Genomic DNA, 22573 nt, shown 5'->3' on the forward strand with positions numbered 1-22573 from the left:
AGCATCAGTAAGAAATAACAGCTGATTTTAAAAGTTGGTTTTAACTGAACTTACTTAAAACTCTTGTTTTTCTTCATTCACAGCTGTAAATTTAGGGCCCAGATTTATTAACTAAATTGTAATTAAATATATCTGCTCTTATGAGAGGTGGTATCTTCATGTTTTTCATGTTTCCCATATTAGAAGACACTTAAAGAAATGCAGTTGCAAATGTGTTCCTCAGCTCTGTGTGAACAGTGAGCAGCCTGCAAGGCTGTGGGTCCCAAGCATCTCTGTACCCCGACATTCACCTGTGGTGAGAGGAATGGGTACAGAGGCCCAGCACACTGGGAAGCAGGGTTCCGGGTTGCAGTGGAGATGAATGTAACTGTTGTCCATCAGCACTGGTTTCTCTCGATCTTAATGCTTTGCCGTGAGCCTAAAAAATGAGGCTAAGATAGCTGTTTGATTTGGATTTTCTCCTCTCTAAAATCATGTGTGCTTGGAGCTTTTAACAAATCAGTGAGTCAGATAGGTAATTGGCTGTAGGCTTTGCATTTAAAAAGATAGGTACAATCTTTTCTCCTGGTAATTTATAGTAAGTGTTTTAGAAATTTCTTGTTCTTAACTATCTACAAGGCAATTCATCGTGAAAACACTCAGCTGCAACTTGGCAGAAAATTCCAAAGGCAGACAGCTCTGTAGTCTCCAATTCCCTGTACATCTGGAGGAGGGCAGTTTGTCGCCCTCGCAGACAGCACTGACTGGTACATTCCAGGACATGAGTCAGAGCTCAGTGCAGAGTCCAGGAAAACAAGACCTAATAATCATAATGGCCTAATAATCATAATGAAATCCAAACATTAAAACTATCTCACTTAGTGTTTTATGGTGAGAAAAAGCAAATCTAGTATCCATTTCTTCTGGACTCTTAATTTGTGGGGTTTGCCTTCAGATTGTGTTTGTAATTTTCATTACTAGGGTGAAAGTCTTGATTTTCACAAAGGAAGAAAAGAAGCAGTGGATTTCCTAAATGATTACAAATGACAGGCAAAAGGAGCGAAGCTACATACGTACAGAATTGAGTGTTTTGGTTCATTACCTTGCTTCCTTTGATTTTGATGAATTCAATTTAGCCAGTCCTGTAAAATTCTAACTCTAAAGCAGCAGGAAAAACGCAAAAGCCATAGCTTTTCTCAATGTGCCACCTCCTTTTTCCTGCTTGTTATTTTTTGCTGTTTTGCTGCAGGCGAATGACTCTGATCTTGTTCTTCTGGCCAGCCTCCCTCTCTCGCTCCTAGACTCTGGCTTGTGCTGGTGGATATCCTTTTCCTGCTGCAGCTGCATGTGCACTGGCTGCCCCTTGGGTGGGGACTCTGTTCGCTCTCGTCGATGCTTTCCCTAAGGGGAGGAATGATTTAAACTTTGCCTAACTGTGACAGTGTCGTGGTGGTGAAGGCTTAGGGAACCTCTGATTTGTTTTGACATTCCTTGATTTTACAAAAATATTTTTGAATAATGATAAAAAAGACCAATTATAAATCTTGGTATATTTAAAGAATAAGGGATACTTGCAATTTTGTAAGTCCTAACAGTACTGCTGGCTGGCTTATGTTACCTTACAAATGGATTTCCTTTGTAACTTACTGGTACAGAGATTAAAAACTAGTCTTGTAAAGTCTTAATCTTACAGAGATTAAAAACTAGTCTTGTAAAGTGGGTTTTGAGTGAAAACAAAGTTTTTGATTAATGAAGCATTTAGAATTTAAAATAGGCATTGATGTAGCACTTGCCGCTCTTGTTCTTTTGCTCAGCTCTGTTATTGCCGATGTTTGGTTCACAGATAGCTAAAGCCTGTTGGTCTGCTCCAGAGAAGGAAACTCGCACTTGAGAACAGAGATCTGGGCTGGACATCGTGATGCACACATGTACTCCCAGCACTCTGGGAGGCCAAGGCAGGAGAACAGCAGGTCCAACCCCAGCCTCGCCATCTTAGTGATTTAGCTCAGTGTAAGAGCCCTGGGTTCAATCCCCCATATCAAAAAGAAACAGACAGAAAAACTACAAGCCATCTGGCTTGACTACCTTCACTACTGGAGAATCAGTAATCCTGTGCTCCTAGAGCAGCGAGGGTAAAGAAAGCCCTCAGCATTTCTGTTCTGGGAAAAGGCAGCTGCAAAAGAAACACCTTCCCTGTAGGACCTAGATCAGCCTCTGAGATGGCCCAGGGCCTGTGACAGGGCCAGACGCCGACCCACCACATGCCCATTCTCCTCCGCCTCCTGTGGGATTGGCTGAACCTTGAGTATCCATTGGCCAATCTGAATAAAATGCTGATGAGCAAATGTCAAGCCTTCTCCTTCCTCACACCCTGAACTTTGACCCCCATCAGCATGGTCGAGGACCGAGCCCTTCTTACAGGCCCCTCCTGGGACCCCGCAGACCTCCAAGAGAGATTGAGTAGGGAGTCACAGCAGTGCTGCCCTCTCCCATACCTGCTCCTTGCCAGCCACTGAGGCTGTCGGAGGCCTTGGAATCCCCATGTTCATCCCCCTAGTGCAGTAATTGCTGGTAAAGTCTGTCTCTACCAAACTCAACCTTTTGGCATATTGCAGCTTTTTCATTTATAAAGTAGAACTAATGGATGACCTGACTTCTTAGTTATGGTCAGAGAATAACTAGAAGGGAAGACAGGAAAGAAAGAAGCTGAAACGCATAGGTCACACGAGCCTGACGCGGTGTGCACGGGGCCTCTGACCCGGCGGGAGTTGGCTCTGAGTGTGTGTGCTGCTCGGGCCTGTGTCCCAAGCTTGGCCCTGAAGCACACGCACAGGTCTGGCTTCCAGTTTTGTCCTTGAAGAGTGTTCATTTGTTTCAGACAGTGGTGAACAATGAAACGAGGTCTGCGTACGGGACTGCGATTGTATGTTACTAGCTAAGAGAATGTTTTCTGTGTTACCACCTTCGAACTTTAGAATCTGTATTTAGCAGTACTAACCTTGCAAGTATTGTAGAAGATTGTTATGTTTTTTAAAAAATTATTCATTACCATTTAAATTGTTTTTCCTTAACTCTCTTTACATTTTTATAAGTTTGGCACAAACTATGAAGACTCTAAGACTAAGAAAAAACACAGTAAAATTTTCCTTATACAGGCACTTTACAAACACCCTCATCTTTGCAGTGCTAGGTAAGCTGTCTACTTCTTCCTACTATAAAAGATTATTTCAGCGTTGTGTGCTTCTCCTAAGGCGGCTCTTCTGTCTTTCAGCATCGGTAGTGTTCATGGTATGGACAACGAAGACATTTAGGATGGCAAAATGCCAGTCCGTAAGTAAAACCTTCATTTCTAATTACACTGCTTTTATTTAAAGAGAAAACAAAATTTCAGAACAGGGTAATAGGAGAGTAACAGTAGTTAATACATTATGTATTGTTATCTTCAAAGTATAATCTTATTTTTTGAAACTTTGAAGAATTTCTATTTGTGAACATATGTAATTTTGGTGATTTTCCTTTTATTGAAAACTATTTTATCTGGCATTACCAAAGCTTTTCTCTTAAATGATTCTGAAGATTATCTCTTCAATCTCCTTTTGCTCTCCTGCCTTTTTCTCAACTTTGTCTACTTTGAGAAAGAATTCTCTTGCTGTATAGTGTAACAGAACAGGAGGGGACCCTGGATGCAGCTCAAAGAGAAGTGGGTGAATGAAGTAGGAGAAAAGCGTTTCCCCTGCGCACTGTGAAGCGGAATGGCTTCGCGTCTTGTGCGTGTTTGTGTCTTCCCCTTTGTGCCGGGGCTTGGACCCAATGCCTTGTATGTGCTGCGCACACACTACAACTTTGGCATACTCTGACTCTGACTCTGAGTTATTTTGTTTTGAATCTAAATGGAACTAAAAATCTTAAATCAGGCATTTTCTACGATGGCATACTCAGAGGGGGCTTCACTCTGGGTTCCCTAGTTGGAAGAAAATAGGTTTCTCAGACTTACAGTAGAAAAGACCCTCTTAGGGCATTCCTGAGATTTGGAACTCTTCTCTGGTGCTATGTAAGCAACCACAGAGCGACCCGGCAGTCCTCAGCTGCTGCCTCGGGGACAACTCAGCAAGAGAAGGGGTGGAGCCTCCTGGAATGTCTTTTGCTATTCACCTCACCTTAGTTATTTTCTACTTAAAGTTCAAAGTATGTTTTAGAATTTTGTTTACAAATCATTTTGTTAACCCAGAACTTTTATGGAAAGGGAGATGCTTGTAACATTAGAGAGCCTTTTAGAAACATTGCATAAACAGTATAGATACTTGAATGGGAGGGAGGGATGTCATTCACTCTCATCTTGTGTGTTTGAGTGGGAAAGCTGTGTGTTTGTCAGAACATTAATTTTCACCTTTCTTTTGTCCTTATTTTAGGACTGGATGGAACTCTGGGTTGATGATGCATTTTGGAGCTTCCTTTTCTCTCTTATCCTTATGGTAATAATGTTTCTGTGGAGACCATCTGCAAATAATCAGAGGTACCGAACACAGGGAAATTTTAAGTTGTCAGGGTTTGTGGATGACCACCTATAGTGTCAAAATCACAATTTTTAAAAAGCATTAAGTTTATTGGTACATTTTAAGTACATATCATGATCACATTCATCACAGGAAATTTGTACCTATACATGATACATCTTACTCTTTTTTCTCCATGTTCCCCTACCCTTCCTTCAACCCTTCTTCCCCTCACTCTTTACAGAAACTTTGTTTCCATTTTTTGTTTTTTTTCCCTTCTTTCCTTTTCCCTTAAGCCCTCCCTAGTTCCCTGTCCCATTTGAATGTTTTCTTCCTGTTTCCCAATATCTGTTATACATTATGGTCCTTATTTATACTTTTAGTTCCTCACACCAGAGAAACTATGCGGTATTTACCTATGTGTGTCTGATTTATTTCACTTAAAAATATGTTCTCAAGGTACATCCATTTGCCTAAAAATATCTCAAGATCTTCATTTTTTATGGCTGAGTAGTACACTGTTATATAAAACAACTACATCTTCTTTATCCATTCATCCATTGATGGGCATTTGGACTGTTTCCAATATTTAGCTATTACAAACTGCCACTATAAACATGGGTGGTATGATGCCTTTAAATGTTTCGGGAAGATACCAAGAAGGGGAATAGCTGGGTCAGATGAGACCTCTAGTCCTATTTTTTTGAGGAGTCTCCACACTTATTTCCACAGTGGCCATACCAGTCTTCACTCCTACCAACAGTGGAGTAGGTTCCTTTTTCTCTACCGCCCCACCAGCATTTGTTATTGGTTGATGTATCTCCAGCAATTCTTTCTGGAATGACATGAAATCTCAGCATTGTTTTAACTTGTATCTCTTGAATCATCAGTGATATTGAACATTTTTTCATGTATTTATTTGCCATTTCTACTTCTTCATTTGAAAAGTATTTATTTCAGATGCCCATTTTTGAACTGAGTCTTTAAATTTGGTGGAGGTCTGAGTTTTTTGAGTTAGTACAGTTTTTTTTTTTGCTTGATGGTTTATCATGGCTAATTGGAGTTCTGTATACCTTACTTATCTGTATGTGAAATTCTTTTTCCCTTTTTGGGAAGTTTTCTGCCATGATGTCTGTGAACAGGTTTTTTTAATGTTATTTGTGCTGTCTCCTGATTTTTCATGGTCTCTGTTCAATCTTGTTATCCTTGGCATCATCTAGCAGCTGTTGGGTTGATGTCTCATGAACCCTTGCTGTTTTTAAGACTTCTTTCTTTTAATGATTGCTAACAGCAATCCTGTTTTCTGTATCTGAGATGGTTGTCTCATACTGCTGTGTATACTTTCAATTTGTAATCGCCTGGCTATCTATTTGAATCTGTTTCATGGATTCCACTTCTGTCCTGTGTCAGGCATTCATGGTTTTCTTCATTTTCCTGATCTCTATTTTTTATCTGTATCTACTCTAGCGTCACGAAGCATGTCTTTCACTATCGTCACCATCTCTGTAGTTACCTGAGAAATCATTTCTGACTTTATATTTTCTAGACCTCATTCATTTGCTTTGTTTCTCTGCTGTTACCACTTCAGAGAGGCCAGGTGGGGGGGGGGGGGGCTTTCGGACTGAGCCACCTCATTGCCCACTGGGTTTGTCTTTGCTGAACTGGATGCAAGGGATTGCATCTTATTTCAGTATCTTCCCATTTTCTTTCCTTTTCTTTTGTTCTTTTCTTCTCTCTTTAATTCCTGGGTTGATGCTTGTAAATTGCTTGTGGCAAATAGCTAATGATTGCTAGTATTTAGAACTCTTGGGAAATGGCTGCTTCTCAGCGGTATCTGCCGGGGGAGCCGGCCTTTGGGTAAGATCCTACCTCTTCAATTCATTGGGGATGAGAAGTTGCTGCCAGCTTGGCACTGCCCCTGGTTCTTGGGCACTGGCCTGTGGGTTTTTTTCAGTGCTGGGGACTGAACCCATGAATGTGCACATCCTAGATGATCACTGTGTCACCGAGCTCCAGCTCCAGCTGAGGTAGTGTTGTTTATGAATGTAGGCAATCACAGTCTTGGTGAAGCAGGAAGAACACTGGTTAGGATGGTTAACGTCACTTGGGCTAAACGGTACAGTCCACAATAAAGTAGCATCGAACTGCCTAGAAAATGAGGTTACTCTTAATTTGCCCCCTTCACTGTATGAACTAGATTTGTGGCTCTTTAACAAAATCTAAAACGAACTAGAAAATTGTATGCCTTGAGTAAGCCCGTTGTGTTGTGATTTTACCTTCAGGGGAGAACACTTAAAATAGGTTGGGGGGAAAATAGAGAAATAAAAGAAGAGAAGAAGATTAGCAGCAAGGCTAGAGGAAAAAGGAAGATCAGGCAAACATTGGGAAACTGGTGACAAAGACAGGAGGGAAAGAAGAAAGAAATAAAAACAGAAGAACGACAAACTAGAAACCATATTCATACACATATGAAAACAAGAAAGAAGGAAAATAAAGAAAAAAATGTCCACTTCAGGGTGTGTCTGCAGTCACTGGTAGACAGTATGGGCAAACAGAGTCTAGACCCAAGTTGGTTAACCTCGGCAAGCCAGCTGTAGCTTTTCAGCGGCCAGCAGCGAGTCCCCGCGTGCCTGCACCCTTAGTTCACTGACATGCAGTCTGGTGTGTGACTGTGAGGCAGGGACCAGTCCTGTTCAGCCTGTGGCAGCCCTTGTGCTGGAATCTGGCTCCTGCCAGCCTGAACTCGTCCCTGACTTCCTGCCAACTTGAACTCCACTCCCTTACCTGACACTGGGTGCTGCTAGATGAAGCCGATGTTCTGAGTTCTGGGCCCTCTCCTGCAGGCCTCCTGAACCCGAATAACTCACCAGCCCCTGCAGTTCTGTTCCTCTAGTGCGTTTCTCTGTGGAGGCTGCTGGGGTTGATAGTAAGTCACCGTGCGCCTGCAGGTTGGAGCTGCACCTCCCATGAACTGAGTCTGGACTCAGGGAGAGAGTGCCGTCAGCCACCTCCTTCATTGAACTCTCACTCCTCACTATCCCCATGGGCTTCAGTTTTCAGATCCTTCTGGGACCCACATCCCTCCTTATCCTCCTCAGTGCTGTATTCCAATGTCCAGACACCAGATCTCAGAGACGCTCTTTCTCTGCTGCTTACTGCTCTGCCATCTTCTTGGAAGCTTGCTCTTCGGTCTTATTTTTTGATAGGGTCTTTCTCTCACTGGCCTTTAACTTATTGTGTAGCCCAGCCTGGCCTCAAACTCACAGTGATCCTTCCTGCCTCAGCCTCACAAGTGTTAGGATTACAGACGTGTGACACCACTCCAGGCAAAAACATGTTTGTAGAAACTGGTGAAGCAGTCTCTGCTTTAAGCTGTGTATAATCAGGTTGGGAGACAACATAGCAAACCCAGGACGGTGACATAGATGGATAAATCAGTCCGGAGTGGGTGGGGGAGGGACGTGAAGTACTCCTTGCGGAGGCAACACTTCTGTTACATCTTTAATAAAAGAGTAGGCCGTGACCAGTTGAACTGGGAGAGCGTGTATATTCTCTGAGTTAACAGGAGCGTATATCATGGTATATTCCAGAGGCCTGTGAGGAACAAGGTTGGGCTGCAACATGGATTGAGCATCCCTTATCCAAAATATGTGAGACAGCTGTGTGGTGACACACACCTGTTACCCCAGCCCTTGGGAGGCTGAGGTAGGAGGACTACTGTGAGATTGGTGCCCACCTGGATTAGGGTTCAAGGTCAGCCCAGCCCGGACTTTATGGCAAGAACCTGACTCGAAAAAAAAAGTTTGGAACAGAAGTGCTTCAGATTTGGGGATATTTGCATAGACTTTACTGGTTGATTAGCCCTAGTTTGAAAATCTGAAATCTAAAATGCCAGAATTTGAGACTTTTTAGACACTGACATGATACTCAGGCAGCTTAAATTTTTGGGTGAGAATGCTCAATCTATACTAATATCAGAGGGAGATAAAGCTAGAGAGGAAGGTGAGGCCAAAGCAGTAAAGAGTTTAAATGTCAAGCTGAAAAAGTTGTATTTCATTTATTTATTTAGTTAGTTAGTTAACTAGATTTTTTGAGACAGAATCTTGTTGCGTAGCTCAGACTGGCCTTGAACTCCTGGTAATCCTCCTGCCTCAGCTTCCCAAGTACTGAAATTACAGGTGTGCACCATTATATCCAGCAGTGAAAGTTGCATTTCAGACTTGTACTGTACTTGAGACTATTAAAAGGGATCCCTGCTTTCCCTTGTCTCACTCTCTTCCTCAAGGAAATAACTAAGCTGCTTTTAGGAAGAATGTACCAATAATAACATATACATACATACATACCTGTGTGCCAACATACACTCCTCTTGCTTCCTGTCTAACATGTATCTTCCCACAGCACCATGCGCTCCACCGTGTTATTGTCAAAAGCCCGATGACATTTGGTGTGTGTGGTAGGTAATGTAAGCTGTCCCCGGTTGTTAGATGTTGTATTTCTGGGTTTTGCTGTTATCATCAGTGTGTTACTGGGAACACGTGAGGCAGCTGCACCTTCACTTTGATCGATTTTTAGAGGAGGACATGCCCATTTAATCCAGGGGCTTTATTTTTCACCAAGCAGGTTAGCACATTCTCTGTTCTCCACTGGAGAATAATCTGGAAAGAGTTCTGACAGGGAGCAGAACCTGACCTGAAGAAAGTACAGCCGAAATTTCCCGTCTCTGAAGGTTATACTTGGAAAATCGCTTTCCAGAAAGACTTTGCCCTGTTTTGTTTTTACTAGCAGTATTTGAGTGTGCCAGTTTGATAGTTTTCACAGTAGTTCTGGCTAATTTGAGAGTAAAATAATTAGGTTTTTAATTTATAAGAATGTTTGCTTTGAAATATGTACAGTGACTGTTTTGAATATAAAATGAAGGCTGAATGAGTGGAAATACACCAGTTCAAGTGCTCCTTGTTGTTCGTGCAGGTACGCCTTCATGCCCTTAATAGACGATTCTGATGATGAAGTGGAAGAATTCATGGTCACATCTGAAAATTTAAGTGAGTGAGATGTTTTCTTGCTAAATGATCATTGTACATATTGTAACAAAGAAATACCTGTGACCCCAGGGGATGCACATCATTTAAGTTTTTTTCTATGAAATATTCTCAGAACTTTACAGAGTTTATGTGTCTACTTTATTATGCACATTTACTTTATTGCTGTAGATACTAACAAAAAGAAAAGTCATTGGGGCTAGGGATTTAGCTCAGCCGGCATAAGCGCCTGCCTCGCAAGCAGGCAGTCGTAAGTTCAATACCTGGTACCGATAAAAAAAAGAAAAGAAAAGAAAAGAAAAGTCATTGATTAAATTTTTGAGATTGTTCATGTGGTTTGTGGTTTTGCTGCACATTTACTCTGAAGGGTTAAAGTAGGTATGTGGTTTTTCCTGAGGATGGTTTGGGATATATTGTGCAAATTATGTTCATCTTAGTAACTGCTGAATTTCTGTGAATTGTCTCCTTGCTGTGTTAAAAGTACACATGCCTATAATTTCCTGTTCATGCCTAAAGCATTTCTAATCAACTTTTAGTGCTATTTTCACTTTTCCTATTTCTACATCATGTTTTGTTTTTTTTTTTTTACCGGTACCAGGGATCGAACTGAAGGCAGTATCAGTATATAACTCAGATATGAAGGGTAATTTTGTCCTCTTACTTGAGTTTCTCTTAGTACTGACATTATTTTTCATAATTTGTTTTGCTTCTCCTCTTGTTTAAAATACCGAGAAAAAGTTGTAGTCTGCCCAGTGAGCAAAAAGAGTATCAGAGCATAATCAGCATGTCTCCCCGCTTGCTTATTCCTGTCAGGTAATGACCCCTTCTTCTAACCCTTCAGGCTTTTCTGACTCATGTGAAGTGAGGAAACTGGAAAACGTGTTCAGAGTTAACATATTAAAATTCAGTGTGTGAAGGTTCTGGCTTAAAGAAATGATGTGGTGAATTGTGTGAGACAGGCCTGCTAGGTGGAGGCTCGGGTGCTCTCTAGACAGAATATTGAAAAAAAAAAATAATAACGGACGGCAGTGGAGAGCCACAAAAAGTAGGTGGAAACTAGAGGGCATTTGCCCAAGGATTACAGCAGGGCACAGCCCTTGTCAGCCCCACCATCCAGGCCTCCATCCTGAGGACACTGTCCCTGACGTGCTAGCACGGAGCTCCAGGAGGCAGGTGCAGACCTGCGACATCAGGAGTGAGAAGGTGGCGACTGTGGCTTGGGTGTTCTGGAAATTGAGGAGTGAAACCTAGAGCAGAGGGAGAAACCCCAGAGATTATACAGCTGCTCAAATCTTAGCTAAATGCTTGAACTGGATAAACACTAAGATTCACAAGATGCCAGGAAAAAAATAACCATTAACCTGAAGAGCATAACAGAGATTTAGTCCTAAATACTGTTTTGAAAACCTTATATTATTTCTCAAGACTGTATTTTTGAAGTTCTTATATTAAATTTACTGTAACATGAATTAATCTCAAAAATCTTTATGTTGCAGGAAAACAGCCAAACTTAAAAGACTGTAGAGTCTATAGCTAGAATATGGTTCTATGAATGCAGTTCTAGAACAGACAAAACATGCTCCGTGATTAAATCACAGCAGTGCTTGCTTCTGGTGGGTGAGGGTTGACTGGAAAGGAACATGAAGAATGTTCTGTGGGTGTGGGGAATACCTTGTTTCGTTTCACTGTGCTGTGTTGGGGATTGAACCCGGGCCCTTGTGCCATGCATACTAAGTAAGCACTCTACCACAGAGCCTACAGGCCAGCCCTAAAAATGTGGAGTCCCTTGACTGGAATGGCAATTATACGAGTACATACACTTGTCAGGTCTCTTCAGTGAGTGCCTTAACATTTAATACTTTATATAAAAGTACTTCAATTTACAAAAATTAGTATATTGTTCCCCCTTAAGAAATACTGGGATTTTTAGTGCCCCGGGGAAACATTTTTAGATTAAGTAATCACAGCTTGTTTCATTATATCAGCTTACACTATGGATGCCTTTATAATAATACCAGTTGTCCTAGTTTATGGAGAAGCAATGTTTGCAGATTATTGGAATAACAGAAGTAAATGCTTGCTGGGCATGGATTGTGTAACAGGCGCTTTATGTGCTACCTTTGTAGTCTGTGAGGCAGATGTTACTGTTATTCTCATTTTGTAGTTAGCAGTGTGGAGCCACAGAAAGTTAATTGCTTTCCCAAGATTGTATGAGAAGGGCCAGACGTCTGCATGGGGTGAGTTAGTTCTAGGCCCAAGCTCTTGATGCCCCACTGGCACCACCAACATAAAGAAGAGGCTTGGTTACACAGAAAGAGCAGCTTTTTCTTCCCTAAGTCCATACAGTTTGTACATCAGAGAAGTAAAAAATATCTAAGGATGTGTCTTAACACATTCAAAACGGGACCATGATTTGTATGTCTTGCTGCTGGGCAGCTTGAGCCACTGTCCCTTCAAGTGGCTTCTCACTAATTTTATAGTGAAAAGACTGATAAAACTAATTAGAATCCTTTGTGCCACCAGTAGTACAGTCATACATGTACTGTCAGTAGTTCAAACTGGAAGGAACATGTTAATTTTAAATTTGATATTGCAAATCCTATAGATTTTTTAAATTCTTAAGATTAAAATGAACCTATGGAAATATGTACATTCCTGTGTTTGTTTAATTTCTGCAGAGTTAGGTCTCAAACTTGCAAACCCAGTTCTTCTGATGAACATTTGTCAGAATCTGAACCTTGGTGTCATCACATTAAGTGAAATAAGCCAGGCACAGGAGGACAAACATTGCATGGTCCCGTTCATAGCGGAAACTAAAAAAGTTCATGTCATAGATGTGGAGTATAGGGTGGTGACTATCAGAGACCAGAAGAAGGAGTCAGACAGCATAAGCAAAGGCTGGTTAACAGGTACACATTCCAGTCAGACCCTGGGGAGGAAGTTCTAGCATTTTGTAGCATGGCAGGTGACTATAGTTAGCAAGTTTGTCTCATATTTCCAGATAGCTGGGAGACAGGGCTTTAACGTCCTCAGCACACAGGAACGATAAATGTTTAAAGCATTAAACACCTGAAAACCCTGATTTAATTATAAAAACATTGCGTAAAATTATGTGTCATTTTAAAAAATCAGTTAGCTCTTTCCATGCCTCCTTCCTACATTTCCATTTTGAAGCTAACACCCTGCTCAAAGCTTTCACAACTAACTGTTCTTTAGGAAAAAAACAGTTGTTGTTTTCCTCAATGGATTATTAAATTTGGAATTATAAAGGAAAATATTATTTTTAAATCTTTTTAAGATTTCTGTTTCTCATTTCAGCTGAAGGAATAAAATTAAGAGCCTCAAAAACAGTTTCCAATGGAACAGCGAAACCTTCTACTTCCGATAACTTTGTGAGTATAGTATGCATTTACTGGAGTCTCAGTCTTTATCGTGTAGTAAGCTGTGTGTGTCCCATATGTGGGCACCCTCTGTTAGAGGCCGAGCCCTGGACCTGGCCCAGCCCTGTCGCAGTAGGATCTGTATGCCAACTTCTCCGTAAACTGAGCGATTTTTGTGACCATTGTAAATTACATGTGTTATCTTTTGGATCAAAGACTTCATGTGTCACCTGTACAATTAGCAAAGTCAACAGATTTTTTTCCTTAAACAGTGAAAGCATGAATGAAATTGTAAAATACAGGCCAAGGAGGCATTTTAAATATTTCATACATATCATTTATGTATAAAAGTAATGGCTATGAAGGTAAAGCAGAATGGGATGTCATGAAGTTTAATACTCTGCTCTCTCAACAGTCATAGAGACTACTAATTATATCCTGTGAGAAGTTATATATATGTGTAAGTTCTGACTGGACCAATAGATTACAGGACAAATGATAAAGAAAGCACTGTTCTGTATTGGATTTAATAATTCTTCAATTTTTGGTAGTAATTCTTTTTTTTTTTTTTTTTTTTTTTTTTTGTCTTTTTCCTTTTTATCGGTTCCGGGGATCGAACTCACTACTGCCTGCTTACAAGGCAGGCGCTTATGCTGCAGAGCTAAATCCCCAGCCCCAGTAATTCTTTAAAATGTGATCTTCAATAGCTTCATGGTAATTTAATTAAACTTTTGAAAATATTGTTATAGTTTTGTTTGTCTGGTCTTAGAACTACAGTTTGAGCATCCCTAATGCAAAAAATTCAAAATGTTCCCAAATTTGAAAAATTTTATATGTTAACATGACACCACAAGTAGAAAAGTACACACTGTGAAACTTTGTACAAAACTATGTATAAAATTATTTTACAAATACCATGTAAAATAACCTTCAGGCAATGTGTATGCAATGCTCGTGCGTCATAGGTGAAATATGTACTTAGGTTTGGGTCCTATCTCTAAATTAACTCATCATGTGTATGTAGATATTTTAAAATCTAAAACACTTGGCCGCAAACATTCTGGATAAGGAATATTCATCCTATAAGTATTTTTCAAACATATATGAGGCTGTATATTTAATCCCCAGTACTGCAATACTAGTTATTACTAATTATTGTTATTATTACTTACTAGGTGTTTTTCTCTTAGTCATATAGCTCAATTTATTTTGAAGCCTATTATTTGCAAACACATCAAGGAAATAATTTTTTATTTCTCTAGCTGCACTTAGTATTTAATTGATCAGAAGTTGAGGAGTTTATTGCTCATTAAACCTGAAGTTCCCTTAGATATGGGGATTCCTTTGTAGGTAGGCAAAATGTGTTTACTACTAGGACTAGAACATTCCATGTAGCCAGATAAGCAACAGAGAAAAATTTTGACTTATGCTTCAAACGGAAAAACTCACTATACTTTTTACTTTTTCTTTACTCAGTGAAATCACTGTAGACAACTTTCTTTAGGAAAGAAGAATGTAGGTACCCCAGCTGACCTGCTGTGCTTTTCCTATCTCCTAAGGGATATGAGTATAAAAACAAGTGATAAAAACAAATGGGCTTTGATAAAGCTAGATGACAGTGGAGCCCTGACCTGCGAACTCATCCCTGAGGGCCAACTGGGACCCAAGATATCAGTTGAAAGCTCAGGCTCCTCTTCAGCCCTCAAAGCCTCACTCGTGTACACAGGCAGATCACAGGGTCCTCAGGGAGACACTAGCCCAGGATTTCTCAGTTAACCGCACGCAGGGAAGGCTGCTATCACATCTCTTGTAGAACCATTTAAGGCTTAAATCTGTATCGGGGACCATCTGGAAGCACAAGCTGCCAGCATTCGGGAAATAACTCCAGACTTGGGGTGTAAGTTAAGGCTGAAATTTCGGTCATAACCCCAGTTGTTCGTACACCAGGCCCATTGTAACTCAAGATCCACTGTATTTGTACCATCATCCTTTTCTCTTGAAAAGTCATAAACTTAGTAAGAACTTGAGCAAGTTAGGAGGCATAATAATTTCAGAGAAGCAAAAACTCAATACAGATCAGTGTTGTTATTTCTGAACTTACAAGCTTACAAGCATACTGTGTGTTTAGTATGGCTTCTAAGGACAAGAAATTATCAGCTGTGCTTGGACACTGTTTCTGCTGTGGTTTGTGAGACAAAATAATAACAGCTATGCATTCAGCTAAAGCCAAAAGTATGGAAGTCTGAAGTTAATTTGTAGTTTGCCCATTTATGCGACCATGGCATAGTTTCTATGGGACACAGTGTGTAGCAAGTAAAAGAATGTCAAACACTCTAATGTCACTACTTAAATATCATATGCATCCTACTAAAAATTCTACTTTCAAGTGATGTGAAGCATATGCTAAATGTAAATATTTATTTCTACAGGATGAAGATTTGAAATGGGTTGAAGAAAATATTCCCTCTTCATTCACAGATGTGTAAGTATCCTCTGTTAAAGCCTAACTGCAGGCTGTTAAGGGGTAGCGCTCACACTGGCACTGTGCTTTTCAGACCTCACACCTCTGTGTTCTTGCAGCCCCCCACCAGTGATGAAGCCACCAAACACCAACCAGTGGCTCAGGCTTTTTGTCCTTGTCATTGTGGGACTGCTTTAAACGGCTTATAACAGACTAGCCTTTGCTGATTCATAGTTAGCAAGATCATTGTTTTAATTTTAGAAGATGGAAAAGGTCAAACATGTAAAACTTTAAAACACATACACACATAGCCATAATATCACGTATTGTCGGGGGAGGTTTTTGTTTTATTTTGCTTTGTTTTTGCATGGGGAAGCTTTTGGAGGAACCCTGTGAACATAGGAAAAATAGTTTGTAGGAATCTCCTCTGGGAATTTTGAATTACTCAGATTTCTCTTTCTCTCTTTCTTGTTTGACAAGAATTCCAGGTAGCTGTTTCCACATTAAAGACAATTGGAATATATTCTTTCCTTTCCCTGCTTCCATCTGGCTGCTATTAGACAGTTTCTATCTGATACTTCTTTTACCTGAAGAGTTTTTCTTCTAATGCAAAAATACTGGAGATGAGCTTCAGACTTGTCAGAAAAAGTCTTTCCTTCACTGTTTTTTTTGTTTTGTTTTGTTTTTGGTTTTTTTTGTCTTTTTCATTTTTATTGGTACCAGGGATGGAACTCACGACTGCCTGCTTGCAAGGCAGGTGCTTATGCCGCTGAGCTAAATCCCCAGCCCCCTACCTTCACTGTTTTTGAAAGATATTTTTGCTGGGTATATAATTCCTGGTTGGTTTGTTTTTGTTTTTTTGTTTTGTTTTTTTTTTTACTTTCAGAGATTGTTACTTAAATGTCTTCTCACATTCAGAGTTCCAGAAAAAAATCTACTTTAGTTCTCTGACCCTCTCATAAGTTATGTGGGCTTTGACTTATGTGGGTGGTTGATTGGCTCACTTCAAGATTTTCCCCTTTTTATTTTCATCACTATGAATGTGATGATTCTAAGGGCGTGTGTGCACATGAACGTGCACATGCGTATCTTTTCATTTCTCGTGGCTATGTGCCTGGAAGTGCAGTTGATGTAACTCTGTTCCAGCATTTTGAGGAAGTGCTGAACTCTTTTCCAAAGCAGCTGCTTTATTTCTAGTAATATGTAAAGATTCTAATTTACATATATTCTTGCTGGCACTTGTGATTGTCCACCCTTTTTATCTGTTCAGTGGCCATGAAGCAATATCTCACTGTGCTTTTGAGTAACTGGAACTTGAACTGTCTTGTAGAGAGACTGGTATTATTTATTTAAAGTGTGGTAACTAAAATTTGTACACATCAAGGCTGTGCAGAGTAGGAACTGAGACTAACAATGCGCTATTACACTTCAGTCTTGTAACAGAAAGTACATGTACATGTTCTTTTATATGTGTCTGTATGTTAGTGTTTCTCCTTTCCTTTCTGCACATCTGAGCAAAGAGCTTTCTCCCATAAATAGTTCTTCAGTATTCCTTGTAGCGTAAATTTTCCAACAAATTGTTTCGTTTATGTGAGAATGTATTTATTTTGCTCTCCATTTCAAAGGTGAGCTCTGCTGGGTATAGAAACCTTGACTGCCTTTCGCTTGAACATGTCCAGCGTATCCTTCATGACTCCGTAGCTGTGAGTGGAGACTTTTCCCTCAGGCTCTCCTCCTCACAGCTCTGTGGTACACTGAAGCTGGATGAAGCTTTCTGGAATATTGTCATATGTGTGTCGACTTAGCAGTATTTTCCTTCCCAAGCAAAGATTATGTCACATGCCCCTCATCCCCCCGACATCCAGGCAGCGGAATCATGAAACAGGAGCTAAACAAGTGCCTGGCTCTGTAAATACCTCCTTCTAAGAAGTGTTTACTTGTCCCTCTGAAATTTTCCTAGAAGCATGTGGCATGTGGAGTTTTTAATTAAGTGGCAAATCACCACGCACATAGTTACCCAGCTATCAAAGGATAATTAACTTGGAATTAAAAAGTAAATACAATTGGAGAGCCATTGTGTTTCTGATTATTCATTCATATGTTTTTAGTCATTGTTATTCCTCTTGTGGTCAGTGGTAGCAAACCTGGACCATCGCTTCCCCATCACTAAGGATGTAGGCTTGCTGACTGTATGCTGTCTGTTTCCATTTTGGAATTTAAGTCTGGAGCATTTTTAAAGGCGTTCTTTTTTGGAAGTGCACATATTCTAAATAAGTGTATAGCTTGTTAAACAGGTAAAATGAATACATTAGTGTGATTAGCACCCAGAGGAAAAGGAGAACATTGCTAATGCCCAGAAACCTAGTCTTCCTGTCAGACAGGGGCCCAGTTTCCCAAGGTCCTGCCATCCTGATGCTTATGACTGTAGATTCTGTTGTTTTTAAACTTGTATTCCCCGGTAGCTGGCTGGTTTTCTCAGCTGTGTAGTATCCCATTGTATGAATATAACCGGGTGTATTCAGCTGGCTTGTTTTCAGTTCAGGTCTGTTAAGAGCACTGCCATGTGGAAATTCTTCCCTGTGTCTGGGAGTGGCCTGGGCGTTTCCTTCTGTCCACTGTGTCTGTCCAGGAATGAGAACTGCTGGGCCGTGGGATAGTCCTATAATCAGCAAGGTTCCCTGGCCTCGCTTTTGCTAACATTGTCACTTTTCTTCTTTTTATTTCAGAGCTCTTCCAGTGTTAGTGGATTCAGATGAGGTAAAATATTTTGCTTATTTCTTTAGAGCTGTTTTTTCATGAGGAAAGAGATTCTGAAAGTTATCTTTTGAATGATTATTAATTGAGCAGATGAAAGGATACTGATAAAATGGAAAGGATTATTGGGTAAAGTCCTGGTTTCCATCAGAAGCAAGGTAAATGCTTGTTGGTGTGAAAGGATTATTTATTTTTAGTGGTTTTCTAAGATTTTCCTATATGGGTAAGAGTTGAGCAGATTTGAGGGCAGCAGTTTAATGTCTGATACTTGGAGATGTTTGCTGGGGTGTTTTGTCTCATTTGCGTATGTTAAATATGACTTGGAAAATTGTTTTAAAATATGGGTTAGTTGAACATTGAAGGGTAGCCCAGGGCAGGGAGAAGTCCTAACCGAATGGGGTGACTCAGGGGAGAGCGGCTGGAGCTGTGCTCGCGGGAAGGGAAGCGGGGAAGTGAGATTTGCCTGCAGCAGGATAGCAGCATCACACTTAAGGATTTGTAACTCCAAGAAGCCATGCCCTAGGAGTGCTTTCAAAGAAGCATTTAAATCACTCGTCTGATAAATAACTGGTTAAGATTTCGGAAATACATTAATTAAGTGAGATGAATTCCTGGATAACTGCACCTCAGAGAGCCACCCTGGCTCCAGCTCTGCCTCGCGCTGGAGAGTCTTAAGATTCCTGGAGCAGTATCCACATTTTCACATCTCTCTCCCTCTCTCTCCTCCCCTCTCCCCCTCTCCTTTTTTTTCCCTTGTAGGAAATTATGACCAGATCTGAAATGGCTGAAAAAATGTTCTCTTCAGAAAAGATAATGTGATTGGACCGTGTATAAATGAAACCAAGTTCACGGTAAAGGACTGTCTTTCCTGAGGCCTGAGAAAGCTTTATTTTCTCATAGCATAGTAAGATCTTACTATGTTACCCTGGAAATCTATGTACTAAAGTGAAGAATTCGGGGGGAGGTTCTGCAGTACCCTTGAAGCTGACTTTAAATTGTCAGTTTAATGTCCATTGAGCTGCCTGGATTTGGAAAGAATCTGAGAAAAGTGGAGACAGACGCAAGGTGCTTGCTAATCGGCAGCGGCTGGCCATGCATTCGGGTTCTGTCTATCTCCTCTAGAAAACATGACAATTCCAGGATTTTAAAACACTTACATAAACAGGCCTGCCATCCTTCCCACTCAGCTGAGCTAGATGACAGTGTGATTCTTCTGCAGTGTGTCAGTGTCTCTGTCTTAGAGATTTGTAGACACCAGATGCAAAGATCATGTCCTTTGGCTTTTGTCCTGATGGGACGTAACTCTGGAACCTCAGCTTGTTTACGCTTCATTTGCCTTTCCTGGGTGGTCTGCACAGTGCCCTTGTCTGTAAATACTGCTGTGCACACAGGATTGGGGAGTGAGGGCTTCTCCAACTCAGGGGACACACGTGTACACGCAGAGCAGTCTTGCAGGTCACATCCAGAGACCTGCTCTGCCGTGGTCCCCACCTCTGGGCTGTGGGTACGTGTGTTGCTACTGTTGCTGCTGCAACTGCCGGGGCTGCATGGCTCCCCTCAGGTCCCCCTCAGCCAGGAGGGACCTCCACCCTTGGTGAGCCTTGTGGAAACCAGAACTGTCATTTATGTCATCTTGGTGTTTTCCGTTAAGTAATAAAGACATATATTTAACTGCACAGTAGTACATCACAGTTAATTTGTAATTTAGTAATTTCCAACCATGTTTTTACAACTTATTTTGTTACAGTATTTTGTAATTTGTGATTTGAAATTTTTTGCTCTTGTATCTTTTTAAAAATTCATACCTTTGTAAACTTGAAAGGCAGGTGAATGTAGTACGAAAATGTGAATGTTTTGCTGCTTTTGTGACCAAAGACATGGGACTGGTGGGCATTCGAACCTAAGGATGGGAGGAACCTTCTTTGGCTTTCTCTGAAGGAGTTGAGTGCGATTCTAGAGAATTTTTGACAAAACAAAATCATAAGCTATTGAACACTTAAAATATAATTTTTTCCCTGTGAATCTACAAAACTTAATTATTTACTTTCTTCCTGAAGCCTACTTTTTTGGTTATTTACTTGCATGTTTAATGAAGTTAGTAAAGCTTTATTTCTAGTGGTAATGACTCATGAAAACTACTTGCAGATGTGTTTTCCGTAGTGAACATCTGGCCAGGGCTGGGAGTGGCTCTGGGGAAAGGTAGACCTGGTTCTCCGGACGCCGTTGCCCTGGGCCAGGCTTGCCGGGAGAAAGTTGTCTCCCTAGCAGTTTGGGTTCCATTCCCGACAGTGGTCCCCGCCTGTCCGCTCCTGCCCAGCCGTGTGTCGGTGCTCGTTTGGACATTTTCTGCCTCTCACCCCGCTGTTTTAGGCCAGAGGCGCCCGCTGGCTTCTTTGTCTGATCCTCCAACCCTGTAGTTGGAACATGTCCAGCCCCAGCTCTGCTCAGTGTGGAGCCCCAGGCTTGTGGCCGCAGGGGCTATGGATTTAGTGGGGTGGGGATGAGGGTTGATTGCATGGGTGATGCTAAGGGAAGCTGCCTGTCAGAACCTCAGCAGTGTTTAAAAACTGCTCTCAGCCATGGGAAGATAAATGAGGTTACCTGTGTGATAGCTGCCAGCCAAAATGCCACCCTTCTCTCTTTCCAAGGAAAGCAGGGTCTCCTAGTCACCTCCTCGGAAATGGTCTTAGAAGGGCTTGTGCTTGCCTTGTTTTGTGTCACCTGCTGAGGTCTGAGGACTTGAGCTGAGTGTTCCTCTCAGCCTTCATAGCCCTACGTGTAAACAGAACACTGCTCCAGCACCACTGCTGCAGGCCACCTGCAGAACGTGAGCTGCCCGCCTCGGTGTGGGCTTTCCAGACCTGTGATCCAGGTGCTCATGGCAGCTCACCAGGGTGGGCCTCCCTACTGCTGCAGGCTTTGAGGGTACAGGTCCAGTGTTACGTGTGTTTAGGCAGAATGCTTAAGCATTCTTGTCCTCCAGTCTGTGTTAGATTTATATAATGTGTGAAGTTTGCTTAAGAGGAAATTTCATAATTCATTTAGATTAATATTTTCTTTGAAGCACAGTTTATTTCAGAATTAAGGAAAAGTAGATGACTGTTTTAAATCTCAGAGATGTTAAGATATTCTCATACTTTTCCTGTAAAGAAAATAATTTTATTTGTCATATACTATAGAATACCAGTTTTGCTATCTGTATTACAGTACATATGTTTGCACTCCTATAATGTCAGTACTGAAAGTATTAAAATGTATATATGATGTTGATCTTTATATTCTTCGAAAGAGCCTTGGGTCTGTTTCACAAGCTCTACACTATTAAGGTGGAGAGCTGTTTGCTAGATTTATGTATCTAGTTCTGGTCCTCTTGTCTTTGTATGATCAACAGCATGCAGGAAGCAATACAAACACCAGGCCTTATCCTTAGGAGAAATAAGTCTAACAAATGGTTAAAGTTGTGAACATACCAAATGTATATATAGGTAACAGAAGTAGAATTTAAAAGTATATATTATAACATAGGAACTCAGTACTACATTACACTTTAGAATCAGGAAAACACTTATTTGAAGAGAAAATATAGTGACTTAAAAAGTTGTATTTTTTATTTAAGAAGGCTAAATTATAATTTAGAATAAGTTTCTTTGAATGATTTTTTTGAAAAAGTGATGTATTTTTGTGCCTTAATATTTGTTTTACTTTTAATAAAATGCTTTGTGAGATTTTGGATTATTGATTCTTGATGACTACTGCTAGGTCATGAAAGCCCGCAGGAAATACATACTCCTGTGGGAGACTGTAAGAGGTGACATTCTTTAGAGGGAGGGTGTGGTCAGTGGGACAGAAGCATCTAACATAAGTATTAAGAGCAGAAGATTTAAAATACCGTTAGTCTAAGTCTGTACCAGTATATGTGTTTGTAGAATCCCTTGGCTATCAAAGTCTGACAGAATGAGCATGTTCCTGACAGTTGGTAATATAATTGAGTCAGTCTTTGTGCAAGGAAATTCAACAATACATTTGTAACTACTGTGAGTAATGTCATTGTTGGTGACATTTTTTTATTTAAAGAGGATAAAACCAAGGAAAATAAAACAGAATAAAACCAATCAAAATAAACCAGTACATGCAATACAGGACCTCAAAACATTATGGAATCAACAATAGTTACAACGCGCCTGCCATGTCCAAAATAGCTATAGATACCCTCAGATAAAGTAAAAATCAAACAATAGAACAGAATAGAAACAAAAACAATGAAGGCCATAAAGGACTTCAAAATAAGACAATAGTAAATCCAAAATGGCTACCATAATATATCTTGCTATCTTTGAAATAGCTGCCCATGCCATCACACACATAACATAAAACAAAAGAATAAAACCCAACCCAGTGGGCAGACCTCAGCCCCTTCTAGTGTGCAGGCTGGCAAACAAGAAATACCAACACCCACGCCCCACC

At 40.7% G+C, this 22573-nt stretch overlaps 1 protein-coding gene across 2 annotated transcripts in view; it reads left to right on the plus strand.

The window, feature by feature from the left end:
- The window catches only part of Tmem87b (transmembrane protein 87B), a 47987-nt gene extending 26153 nt beyond the window's left edge, over positions 1–21834 (plus strand). Inside the window, exons 11-19 of one of the 2 annotated variants that reach the window (XM_063230002.1) lie at positions 1229–1300; positions 3061–3169; positions 3251–3309; positions 4389–4492; positions 9444–9517; positions 12833–12906; positions 15324–15376; positions 18082–18112; positions 18869–21834. In XM_063230002.1, the coding sequence (XP_063086072.1) occupies positions 1229–1300; positions 3061–3169; positions 3251–3309; positions 4389–4492; positions 9444–9517; positions 12833–12906; positions 15324–15376; positions 18082–18112; positions 18869–18928 (636 nt within the window). In that variant the 3' untranslated portion in view covers positions 18929–21834. Of the gene's footprint in view, positions 1–1228; positions 1301–3059; positions 3170–3250; positions 3310–4388; positions 4493–9443; positions 9518–12832; positions 12907–15323; positions 15377–18081; positions 18113–18868 lie in introns of both variants that reach the window. The other variant, XM_063230003.1, reaches the window with a different exon arrangement.
- Positions 21835–22573: the final 739 nt, after the last annotated feature.

Source organism: Cavia porcellus, unplaced genomic scaffold (genome assembly GCF_034190915.1).
Source record: "Cavia porcellus strain 051 isolate PalLab524CR breed Dunkin Hartley unplaced genomic scaffold, mCavPor4.1 scaffold_18, whole genome shotgun sequence".
Taxonomy (NCBI): Eukaryota; Metazoa; Chordata; class Mammalia; order Rodentia; family Caviidae; genus Cavia; species Cavia porcellus.